The 13,286-nt window shown below is 35.0% G+C and overlaps 1 protein-coding gene across 11 annotated transcripts in view; it reads right to left on the minus strand.

The window, feature by feature from the left end:
- Nucleotides 1–13,286, minus strand: part of NLN (neurolysin) — a 39,621-nt gene that overhangs the window by 11,214 nt on the left and 15,121 nt on the right. For all 11 annotated transcript variants that reach the window (XM_086868523.1, XM_086868522.1, XM_086868530.1 and 8 more), the window contains 6 exons: nt 10,624–10,731; nt 8,335–8,437; nt 7,492–7,652; nt 6,086–6,221; nt 3,563–3,929; nt 1,984–2,185 (listed from right to left, as the gene is read on the minus strand). In XM_086868523.1, coding sequence (XP_086724649.1) covers nt 1,984–2,185; nt 3,563–3,929; nt 6,086–6,221; nt 7,492–7,652; nt 8,335–8,437; nt 10,624–10,731 — 1,077 coding nt within the window. The remainder of the gene's footprint in view (nt 1–1,983; nt 2,186–3,562; nt 3,930–6,085; nt 6,222–7,491; nt 7,653–8,334; nt 8,438–10,623; nt 10,732–13,286) is intronic.

The raw sequence follows: 13,286 nt of genomic DNA on the forward strand, positions 1-13,286 counted from the left end.
CTGTTGATATTCTTACAGTCCATCCTCCACTGGGAAATAGACCCTCACAGGATTACAGGCTTTTAAGTTAAGTTTCTTGCAGGGTTACAAAAAAAGTGTATATAATACAGGACATAACCTTGAACTGCCATCTGTGTCACATCCATGTGTTTTCCCCTCTTCTCTTCAGAAGACCAACACAAAAGGAGTAAAACTTTCATCAACTCTTGCAGGCTGCTCAAATCCATAGATGTAAGCTGGCCCTTCTTACTGTCCTTGCTGAATAGCAGCTCTGAAGCTAGGAAGCACCAGCTTCAGGAAAGAAATGGCGATAGAAGTGGCCAGAGCAAAAAGCAAGGGGCCTTCAAGATATCTTCATTTAACCATATACAAGTGCACCATAAAAAACATCAAGACATTTGGTTCAAGTTACTTCAAGAGGTCTCCTTCCTGAACAATGTGAACAAATTCCCTCCCTGTCCTGATCTCACTCTCCAACACTATATCTCACTTTTCCTGTATATTAATAGAGTATCAGACCTTTACCAGCAGCTCAAAAATCCCTCCCAGTCTCATCCTTGCACAGCATTTAACTGTGAAGTCTTAACATGCTTAAACAAATCATCACATGAAACAAGACAGTGCTTTGTCCACATGAATTCCAGAGGACAGGATATTCTTATGTAAGACTAACAAGTTTGCACACATTCAAATAGCTATTTACGTGCAATACAGGAGAAGTGAGCATGGCAGCTGGGCACACAGGAAACGCCAGAGCAGTGCGAGAGACAACTGGAAAGCAGGCATCTCTGATTTGTGTGCAATTCCAGAGCAACGGAAGTACATATATATTGAAACTGTGGGCTTCAGCTGTCCTGAAAAGACTCCAAAACATGGAGGCACATCCACACTGGCTGTCAAAATGCTGCTGTCAGTTTTGTACTCTTCTATACCAATGCCATATTGTAATACATTTACAAGCACCTTCTATATTGCCCAGATTTTATTGCTCAGTTTTTGATACCAGAAACACATATCACAGGGTGAAGATGATAAAATAATAATTACATTTTTACCTTTAAGATGGTTCAAAAATATCTAAGCAAGCCTACCTACTTATTAACTCTGGGTTTAATATATGGATTTCTGCGATGACGTTGTTTCTTTATTCTGCAATCCTAGTCTCTAGGATCATGGTCAAGAATGAAAATCTAATGTGGGTAATTTTTTCTTGACCTCATTTGTATTTGTTTATAGAGAAGATGAAAGAAGTTCTGCACAAAATCTGAATTTGAAGACAACTATGTGAATTTTTTGGTGTGTGAATACTGACACCATCTCTTTCTGAACTGTAAAATTTTCATTAGGCTAATAATAAATTTATCATCTGTAGCATCAATTTTACATGTAAGCAAAAATGAAAACAGAAATTGTACAACTTTATTGGTACCTTGGTAGAAAATCTGAAACTACCTTCAGTTCTTTCTGCTCACTGCAATAAACCTAGCCTGTCAGACAGGAAAAAACAAAATAGCTCAGGCCAGACTTGTTTTATGCTTGTGATGTCAAAAGTGATAGGTCTCAATCAACAGTACTAAATGCCAAAATGCTGGAGGTCATCTAGCTTCAGAAATTATTTTCATTCCTAGGTATAGCAACCTTTTTTGTTTCTAATACCATACCTCTATAAAACCAGAAGTAATAAAAAGTCATCTGAATAAAGCCATGACTGAGCATCTTCTGTACCTGTAATGAAGGAATACACTCCTGCATGATGCAAATGCAAAAGTACATGTTCTTACAAAAATGTTTTTCAAAAGAAGGTGTAATTATTGCTTCAGTTTTAAATCAATATTAAAACAAAAAACAACCTGACACTTCAAAAAATAACCAGAACTCCGCATACGTGCTTTACTAAAATTAGAAACTACCAAAACAGAACTATACCTTGCTTTGAGAGAGTGGAGAAAGTAAGACTTACACTGGAATAGAGACATCACTAACCTGTGCACATATCTGATGCATTACGTGACCAAATTCATGGAAGTAAGTCTTCACTTCATCATGTCGCAGCAATGATGGACGATCTGATGTTGGCTTTGTGAAGTTGGTTACCAGAGCAGCTACAGACATCAATCTGCTGCCATCAGAGAGAAGACAGCCAGGCTGTAGACCAAAGCAGGCTGCATGCCCATACTTTCCCTCTCTGTGTAAGAAAATATATCAGACACTATCTTCAAACCACAAGCTTGCTCACCAGAATGGTGAAGCCTATTCAAGAACAGGAAGAATCAGTCAGTGTCTCTACACAAAGTTTTACACAAAAAATGTACATATTTTCATGATTTCTAAGACTCAATACGTTAAGAGTAGAAGGGGGAAAAAAAGCCCCCTCTACTCTCATACTGAAATCACAACATTTCAATATTCCCAGCAGCATTTACAAGAATCTGAATGCTGAAAATATATATACTTCAGATACCAGCTGTGTTTTAAACTGCTACTGCAACAGGGAGAACCTGGCTTCTGTTCCCTGATGCAAATTTTTTTTTTATTACAGGAGACAAAAGAATACAGTACACTGCATTTTCACTGTAAGAGTTTAAAAAAAAAAATATTTTGAAATTTTTGTCCTAAACTATTTAGTTAACTAAGATTAAGTAAGAAGTCTTACGGACACATATCTTCTGCAATTCACATGATATACAATAATGTGGAAGCAGGTGAATAGGTGATGGAGACAGCTATGTTACCATAAAAAGAACAATTTATGTACTACTATATATATATTTAGTAACCTAATTTTCTTAGGCCAGAAAACCTTAAATCACCTTACATTAAAAAAGAACATCAGCAAATTTATAAAATGCTAAATATTAATCTAAAAAATGCTACACCAAAGCAAACAAAAAACCAGCGAGAAGTAGCCAAAAAGGACTAGCTCAGAATAAATCCTGTCAAACCAGTCTAGTCTCCTAATTGACAAAACACAGATGATACTATAAATAGCTACAAAGGCATCTGGAGAGCTACAGAGATCAACATGGCAGTAAATCTGAATGTATGCTCAACAGAAATCTATTCTTGATATTGATCTATTTGACTAGCAGTCTGGACAACAGGGTAGAAAATACACAAAATGTAAAGAGGAACTGGGAGAAACTAGGAACTCTTAGCTGACAGAAATTTAATTGATCTGGGCAGGCTGCAGTAACACTTCAACAGAAATGGAAATTAAAACCTAGTAGTATGCTAGAAAGGAGAAAAGCTTGTAGATGCAAAAAATTATGGACAACTCACTAGAGAGCCGTACTACCAAAAGTATGAACGAAGAAGCAATGCAATCTTCAATGAATATGAGCCACTATAAACAAATATAGAATATAAGAAATATGGAAATGTTTTTTATAAAAAGCGTAAAAAAACCCAAACACAGTCCAGGGAACAACTAAATGAACACAGTATTAATCTTGTCAGTGGAACAAATATTTACTTCCAAATGCATTTAATTTTAACTAAACAAGCAGCAACTCATTAAGACAAATTCCATTTTAAACATGTAAGCAAAACACTAAGTCATTACCTGGGGTAAAGATCCAAATAGAACTGCCCTAGCATTTCTCCTGTTGATTTATCCTTTACTGTATAAAGAGTAACACTGTCGTGCCAAACATGAGCACTTTCTATTTGCTCAAATTCAAGTCCCAGCAGCTTCTGGTAAATATTCAGTAAGCCTTCTGTAACAGCCTCAATTGGGAAGTATTCCTTCAGTTTTTCTTGATCTATGGAGTACTTCAGCTCTTCGGTTTTGCTCATATAATAATGAAGATCCCATGCATTGATTCTTCCGTCATAATCAAAATTTCTTTCTTTACATTCCTTCTTCTTCAGATCTAGAATGAATTGTCTTTCTTCCTCAGCCAAAGGCTTTAGCTTTTTACTCAAATCATCTAAAAGAAAGATTGCCTTGGAGTCAACTTCCATGTTTCTTATCTATTACTATAAAATTCATTCAACAGTTCAAGCACATACTCCAGAAGTGTGTGTTTTCCATTCATTCACCAACAGCAAGCAACATCTTGTCCTAAGAAGTCTTAATTGCAGGCATGCTATAAATGATACAGTATTCCATATAGGCCTAAGAGCTGTGTGAAAGGTTTTGGTAAATTTAGACTTTTTCCAAGTCATCATAAATTAAAAGTAACGCTAGATATTTATCCTTTGATTTTACCTCATATAATCTCAGTATTCCTTATACATTTCTTCAGCAATAGAGAAAGACTACAACTATTGCTACTGAAAGGAAGTGCAACACAAAACTCAATACTTCTAGATAAAGTCCTATAAAAAACCCAAAAGACCCAAGAATTTTTGCCTATGGGATGCCTGGCTTCTACACTAGCAGAGCTTCTGGATTTTAAAGTCTGTGATTCAAATTTTTCCCAGCATACTTTCCTTGGACAAGAAGGCATCATATCACTATGAAGCAGACATACCGAATATAAAATATTTATTTTATTATATTTTTATATTTAAATTATATTATTATTTTATAATTTTATTAAATATAAATTATATAATATATATTTATATTAATAAAATAATTATAAAATATTACTGACACCTCCATACAGTACATTCTGTACTTATTCTCTTGTAAGTATTTCTGGTCAATCTTTTTCTCATTAAGAATTCACATTAATGTTCATTATTGATACCTAGAGTGTAAAATTTAGGAACTGCCACTCCTGCTCCTAGTAAGCATGTTATGCACTAAATGCATTCACATGATTGAAATACTGTTTGCAACTTGTACTGTGCTAAATTCAGAATATGTCATAGGAGAGAATGCTCTTTGTCATAGATGTAAGATAGCTTATGAACATTTGATTTAAAACATGGATAGGAACAAAGTAGAGCAAAACACACTGTCATGCTTGTAGCTGAGACTATACCAAAAGGACTAAATAAAAAGTGACAATTAATTTGATGTATATTCTCCCTGTGAGAATTACCATGAAGCATGATATTTATGAATAGAAAAGTATCTGATCTCATACTGTAAAAAACACAGCTGCTAACTTATGCATGTCAGCTTCAAAATAAATGAAAAAACACAGTATTACAATAATATAATGGGAAAAAAGGTCTAAAATACTTCAAATACACTTAAAAACAATAACACTTAATAATAAATTAAAAGCAAGTTTTCATTAATTGTCAAGTATATTGAAAATTGGAATTGCCAAATATGGATCTTCAGGAGAAATCCATCAGAATTATGGATTTAGAAAGAGAAGCATATGAACGTCTTTATTGAAGCATAAGCACAAAACTCCACTACCATGAAACACACCTTATTTTTGTACTAATTTATTTGTGGGGGGTTACTTGGATGATACATCAATATACACTCCTATGTGGTGTTAGGACACAGTAATAAAGGAACACATACTATTCAGTGGAGCTAGCAGGAAGCAGAAGTTAACTCTACATCCAAGAGTCCACTGACATCAACAGGAATTAATTCATAAACTGCTATGTTTAAGAATTTTAAGATGTCTCTTTTCAGATCAAATTCCATTACAGGGCTTTTGAATTTCAGATTTAATCCATCACTCCAGATACAATTTTTTAATTCAGCCCATGGAAATTGCATCATCTCATATAGTAAACTTTTGTTATATTTAATGCAGCTGTATCAGAAAAAGACACCCAGGCTACAGATGAAAAAAAATTGGGAACAAAAAGCTGCAATTCTGATGCAGCCTCTTGAACTGATAAAATTGCTTAAGCTGCACATGTTACTCTGGTTCTAAATGAGGGTAACTGAATTTTGTGGCAGAGAAAGGCTGAACCACTTGCTTATACTGGTTGTCACAAAGCAGTTATTCTCAGAATTTGCCTTGTGCTTCCTGATTTGGAACAACTTCATTTGTACAGTTATGATCTAAAAAATATATATGCCAAAACAGAGGCAGCAGAATTCCTTTTCTGGCTAAGCCTCATGGACACTGTGACCCAGTTATGTATTTAAATTCATCTTGGCTGAGGGAACATGTTACTACATTAAATATACAAGTATTGCTTATAAATATGAACAAACCTAAAAAGGTTGTTACGTTATCTGTGCTCTTTGCCGTGTTTACCTCCAGGACAAAGTTGGCATGTGTATTATAGCCAAGAAGCTCTGCTACTTTTGCCCTTAGTGGGAGCAACTGCTGCAGAATTTTTGTGTTCTCCTAAAAAAGAAAGCAGGCAAATTTGTAAAATGAGATCAGAAAACACACGTTAACAAAACAATTATCTCAATAATATCTGTAATCTTATGAAATAGAAAATATTTTAAATTAAACACTTTCACATTAAAATATAAAATAAACCAAATTTAACTAGATCCTTGGAATATTTTTTCTCTGTCCTTGTAGGTAGCTAGATTTCTAGCTGACCTTATTCATTGCTCTTCTTATTATAACAACTTATCTTTTTTTAATTAATCAAAATATACACCATTTTCTTTTAGTTGTGAAGAGTTTATTTCCTTTATCAATCATTTACATGTGAAAGACAAAAAGGAAATGGCTGACAGCAAGCTTAATTGCTTGTTAGTAATGAAGAAAGATTGCTAATCTATTGTGCTAACATTCAAAACCAGTTTGCAAATTTTCCTGTTTTGCCACTCTAACAATGGCAGTCAGAGAAAGATCTGAAACAGAAAACTCCAGACCTTGACCTTGATGTATTGAAGAATCCTCAAGAACCTGAAAATATAACTGTAAACCTCTAGTCTGGAAAAGTGAGATTTGTCAGGGGGAAAAAAAATTAAAACACTAGATTTGAAGATTGTCACACAGTTTTATCATTAAATCTCTTTATGTGTGTTAACTTGCAAAGTGTTCAGTTCCTGGTGCCATTTTATCTTACCTTGTACTCATCACATTCCCAAGCATTTCAAGCACAAAAGGTCAACTCTGCTATTGCTTTCTAATGCATGGTTGGTACTACTGTCTGAATGATATATCCTCTGTCCTTAAATGCTTTTTTTATTTTGTATCTGTCTAGCTGTGCACATATGCAATCTTTTATCTTCACATTTAATCATCTGTATTTATAATTAAAACATGTTCTTAAATAACTCCTCTCTATGCCGAAGAATCCCAAAGGACTACAGAAGCCACAATCAGACATCCTTTTCTGTGAGGAAAGTGTCAGTAAGGGTCTGTGGAGCACTGTAGGGAAATTTCAGAGAAGATCACAATCCCACTTCTATTAACAGAACCACTTGAACATTAAGATACATACAAATATGCACACAGAGGCAGATTGTCAACTTCTAAGGTCTCAGGACTCAGGACATCAGAATAAATTGGAGCAAGGCATTGTTAAAGATGACACTGATAAGTTCTGATTCCAAAATACTTTACACTGTGCAAAATTCAAACATTTGAATGTTTAGCTTTAGAGTTTTTCAACTCTGTCATTGCACTGTAGAACAGCCAGTACACAACATACCTCTTTGCATCTTGAGTTAAAGGCAAATTCCATTTTTCTTCTGGTGTCTGAAATGCAGCACTTCTTCATAACAGGAAAATAGTGAGGATACTTTAAGGTAACCTTATATTTGTCTTTCTCAGTCTTCTCTAAACTGTTAATAAAGTCATCAGGAAGGCCATCTATAGAATACAATTTAATAAACTATGTTTAACGAAATTATCTACTCCCCCCTGTTTTGGTGAGACAGTTGCATTTGTTTTGCTGCAATCTACTTTGACATCAGAAATCTCCATAGAAATATACTTCCCTTTTTACAATTATTTACTAAAACTTTTTCAAATTCCTCCAAGCAAACAAAATTTGGAAACACCTGACAGCAAAAGAGAAATACATGTAAGGCCACCGCTAAAAAACTGAGTAACATAAAAAAGATCTCTGTTACTAGAGCATATTTCATGTGATGCCCTTCAGATAATGAATCCCTAAATGCTCTGTCACATGAAATCTCTAGCTTGGTTTAAATTACTGAATCAGTTAAACTTTGTTGCAGGACAAAAAAAGCTTTTCCAGTAATTACACAGGGGATTGCTTGATGATAACTGAGAAAAGGAACAAAGTAAAGTTATCCTAAAGGAAGTAGGACCAACAATCTAACAATGCAAGGCAAAAATCTCAGGAAGCAAAAATGTATGACAGCATGAACACCTGCAAAAGATAACTCTGAACTGATTCTGGAGAAGGACTAAAAAAGAAACAGAAAAGACTGGGAAATAGAATTTCACTCATGCATGAGATAAAAACCAGCTACTCCAATAAAAACTGGAAGGCTGAAAAAACAGAAACAGCAAGCATCCTACTCACCAAGTTCTTCCTTAGAAAATACAAGAAATGTGTTTTCCTCATTCAGGTTTTTGTTAAAGTCTATACACAGCTCATTCAATTTTTTCTTCATTGCCTTTATTTCCTGTATAGGGTATAAACTGAACTCAGTGGAAAAACAAAAATCAAAGTTGGCAATTTTTATCCTCTACATGAATGAATAACATTTCTTTTCTTTTCATAGGCTCTCTTACTAACCAACAGTAAATACCAGGACTGAGCAAATAATACACTGCAGGTATCAGCATACTTCATACCCTGTCAGTCTTCCTTTTACGTTTTGTTTGGTCCTGAGCAATATTGTTGCCAAGGGCTATCACTCCAGCATTTTAAACTCAGCTTAGAGAGGACTGAACACATTCACTAAACAGTTACATGTACTAACCTTCAATTGTTTTATTTGAACAGCTAAATTACCATTTTAAGTGTATAAATATCCACTGAAATCAATGAGAATAAAAAGAGTAAAAAAGCATGTGACTTACTCAAAAACACTGTTTTGGAATTGTACAGGTATGGTATGGTAGAAAGAAGAGGCTGCTCTCAAAACACAAAGCCATTCTAAAAGCTATTTTAAAACCCTGATAGTCATTTTTTGGAAACATTTTCTAATACAGCAAATTTCTACATGTTATTTTCAAGTTCAAATAAATGTAGTTACCAGTAAGAGAATGCACACTAAATAAAAAGCTAAATACAATTCAACTATTTTCCTCTAAGGAATTTCCAAATACCTTGAGAGGCATCAGTTATATGAAAATATACATCAAACTGTACTCACTAGCAGAAGGGTGTGGATGAAGATTGATTATTTTCTACAAAGGGTTAAGTCTATTCAACAGTCAGAAATAAAGGTCAAATTATAGTCAGAAATATCACTCAGAATTTGAAGATAACTATGTTGGCATCTGTAGAATCCCACAAGATAAGGGCCAGTGTGTATGTCTGAAAGACCAATAGCAGGATAGCTACGGCACCAGCCAAGGACTGTAGGTAACAAGAGCCAAGGACTGCTGGCAGTAACACGGTGAGAAAGAACAAGATGTGACTGGACAAGGGGCCATGCAGAGGTAGGACAGCACTCTTCTGGGACAAAGGTCTTTGATTTTCCTCCTGGAGATAAGCGCAGCTCAGTACAGCACAAACAGAGAAATGAGAAGGAGCAACAAGGTCTGGAATGTAGAGAGGGGGAACAAGACCACCAAAGGCTGCCAAAGCCCTCTGACCCATTTCCAGAACAGTGTAAAGAACAGGCTGTGCATGATGACTAATTTACACAGAAATTGCAAAACTTTTCTCTAGGGCAAGGAGAACTTATCTATTAAACAGTATCCCCACCCAGGACCAGGAGGTACCCCCAAGACTCTGGACACCTAGGCAGCTGGATTGATGCTCGAGGCATCAATCATGAATGGTCATGTCTCTTTCTCCCTTTCTTCTTTCTCTCTTCCCCTCTTTAATTAATTTATCTCTTTGTCTTTTCCCTTTCACTGTATCCCTTTTTTACAAAACCCACTCCCATGTGCTTATGCTAGGTCAGGGACTAATGTACCAATTTCCACACCAAGTATATAGTTTACTAACAAAAGTTTGTAAGCTTTGCAGACCTTAATTCTATCGTTCCTTTCAACCACAGTCATCTACATGAATCTTGGGTGCTCCCTTCCCATTAAGGGTGAGATGCTAGCATCTCATGCTAACAATTTTACTTCCTGATTTTCTGAAGTGACAATTGCTTTCTAAATCAGCTCTCCCTTAAGGAAGAAAAATTTTCAGAGCAGCTTGTTTTCTCCTCTAACCTACTTTGATTTTTTTTTCAGGTATAATGCTAAAATCTTGGACACATTTTACAACATCAATTAACTGAAACTAGTGTAGCTGTGTGTTTGCAACAGTTATACATACTTTTGAATAGAAATGCAGACTCACTAGTAATATTTTCTGAGAGGTCTCTTCCCTAGGAATCTAACTTAGGCATTCTCTCTAATCATAAAATATAATAAAACTTTTTTATCTAGGCTTCTTTTAGTCTCAAAACTATGAGGTGATGCAGACCACCTCCCTCTATTGCGTACCATGGCTGTCTATCAGATTAGTTTAAAAACCTTCAAGTGATTGAAGTTTAAAGGATGGATCTGGATGTAAGATCAGTTAAGATTAGAGCAGTAATTCAGCAGGTCCAAATAAAGTTCAAATACATGCTAACCAGCCCTAAATTTATCCCTTCAACAGCTGCAACCTTTGCTTTATAAACAAATAGTACATATTTACTTTCTGCACTTCTTTAGGAAGATGGAGTCCGTTTCTTCTCCCCACTTGAATAGACTTCTCTAGATACCGCTTTGTTTCAGGTTTTACATTTTCAAGATCACAGGTTTGCTGAAATGATAGTATAGAAAAATTCAATTTATAACATTTACTGTATGAACCATACCAAGCATTAGAAGGGTTTGAACAGAGTTGTTCTTTAAAACACTGTCATATTAAAAAAGGAAACATTCTGGATTTTAATGTGAAGAACTTCCCTAAACAATAGTACTTTTATATTCATGTAGAATGTTTGTAAAATAATATTCTTTTACCAAGTGTCTCAGCACATTTACATGCTGCCATAATGGCAAGCCCTTCCAGTTTACAGTACAGTGCACTTAAGCTTCTTCTGTAGAGATCGCTTTCTTTAAGACAGTAGGAGAAAATCAATGCTGTAACACTCTACCCTATAAATAAGAGGGATTGAAAAAAAAAATCCCAGAAGATTAGAAGTGTCACTTAAGAATATCAGATGGCATACAATTTGAGCATATTTGTCTTCTCCAGAACCAAGATACCAGTGACAAAAACAAAACAGTATCACAGAAAATTCTGAGTTGGAAGGGGCCCACAAGGACCATCTTCTTGAATATACTACATTCACAAAATTTTGGAACTTTCCAGAACTTTTAGAACAGGTTGATGATTTTATATACCATTTCACACTTGTTTTGGAAAACCTTGCTACTTTATTCCAGGAAGAAACCTACAGGCAGAGTAAAAAACAAAATATACTTAGAATGAACAAAACCTGAAGCAGCTCTTTACATCAGGCTGTTTCCTGAGGGCATGTGGGTGGAGAAGACTGGCAACATTCTTAAGCATGTCTCTACTAGTCACCAGATTCACCTTTATTCCAAGTTTCAAACCTCAACATACAAGTTTTTCAAAGAGTAAGATATGGAGCACATTCAATGACATAATTTTATGCAGAAGTTTTTCCCCCTAATGTGTGGGGAAAAGAAAGTGACTACATTATTTTAATATTTTCTTAAATTAAATGTAAAAACCTCATTTTTCTCCATCAACAGCTCTTAAATTAAGCATAATTTAGAAAGAGTACTGTTGTTAAATTAGAAAAGTTTAGCCCCCCTTAAGGGGAGCTAAAGCATTCCACATGTCATTGAGGCCAAGCAGATTTGCTCACCTCTTAGTATGCTGAGTTATGAATAACGTGGAAGTGTGAGGGCCCTCATTCCCCTCACCCCATTTTAATTTGGCCCCATGAAGGATCATGAAACCGAGTTAATCTACCTGAATTATTAAATCCCCAGTGAGGCCATGAAAAACCTGATTTAATCCAACTATCTGCTGCTTTTTTGAACTGGTGAAATAATTTTAGCCGAAATCTGAATTCTGTTTGTGGAAGTTCATTTTTCATGTGTTCCTGGAGCCTGACTTTTTAACTGCTAGTTTCTAACAGGAGGAGGCATTAGAAATTTGGGAAAAATTAGCAAGAACTTTATGATTTGGAAATAGCAGTATCTGACCAGTCTGGCACTACTGGAAATTTCCTGTGTGTTTGTGAGCAAAACTCTTACTACTTTTACAGTTATTAGAAGTGGATATATACTCAGAAGTTGCATCTCAGGCAAAGTAATACTAAAACATGCTTGCATGCTGCAGTTATGAAAAATTTCTAAAAAACTTAAATGGAGACTTAAGCAAAAATTCTGTTATAAAGGTCAAAGATTGCTGCAAGGCAAAATTAAACAGGAAAACACCAAATGAAAAAAAAATATTAAGAAAGTAATAATAGTGAATAACATTAACTAGTGTTCACTACCTACTGTCAGATTGTCCTGTAAATTAAAAATAGATAGATACACATATGTTACATAGTCCTCAGTATATCTGTGTATTCCATAGTGGATGGTGGGGAAAATCCCAGTAGATAATACATACAAATCAAGCCATTTAATTACTAGCAACTGAGCAAGGGAAGGAGAAAAAAAAATCAACACAAAGTACAGGGGGGAGAAAATGTTAACAGAAGGTACTATCTGCCAGCATACAACAGAACTTGAGCTTATTGTATACTTCCACAAACATGTAACAAGAATACCGAGATAGAGGAGAACACTTGAAAGCTTCCCTGGAAAATACAGCAAAATAAGACAATTGGTAATGGAAGGTACTTTAGTATGGTTCTGCAAACATGATTCTGATTCCTGGTCAAGCCCGCAAAAACCACAAATGGTGACTCCACGAAATAAGCCTCTAATATCTTAGAAGCATTACAAGAAGATTAAAAATCACTGGGGTTGAGAGGAAAAAATCACATATAAAACAGAAAAACACGTATTTTTTCATTATCACATTAGATAGCTTCCTTCCATTATCCTTACATTGCACTTTAAAGAAAATTACTACTAAACGTCACCAGACATATTGGAACAAAACCAAATATTTCTGTCTGAGCTACAAAAAAAACAATACAAATGAAGAATATGAGATACCTACAGGTGTTCAATTAAAAGAGAAGCTAAACAGAAACACAAAGGGGATAGAAACTAGTTCAACAGTAAATGTATCTTTTAACACAGTTTTATTTTCAGGCTGAAGAAACAGATGAAGAAGAGGATACAAGGTAATTGTCTATAATTAGCTGATGAAAAGAGGTA

Source organism: Cyanistes caeruleus, chromosome Z, assembly GCF_971803275.1.
Source record: "Cyanistes caeruleus chromosome Z, bCyaCae1.hap1.1, whole genome shotgun sequence".
NCBI lineage: Eukaryota > Metazoa > Chordata > Aves > Passeriformes > Paridae > Cyanistes > Cyanistes caeruleus.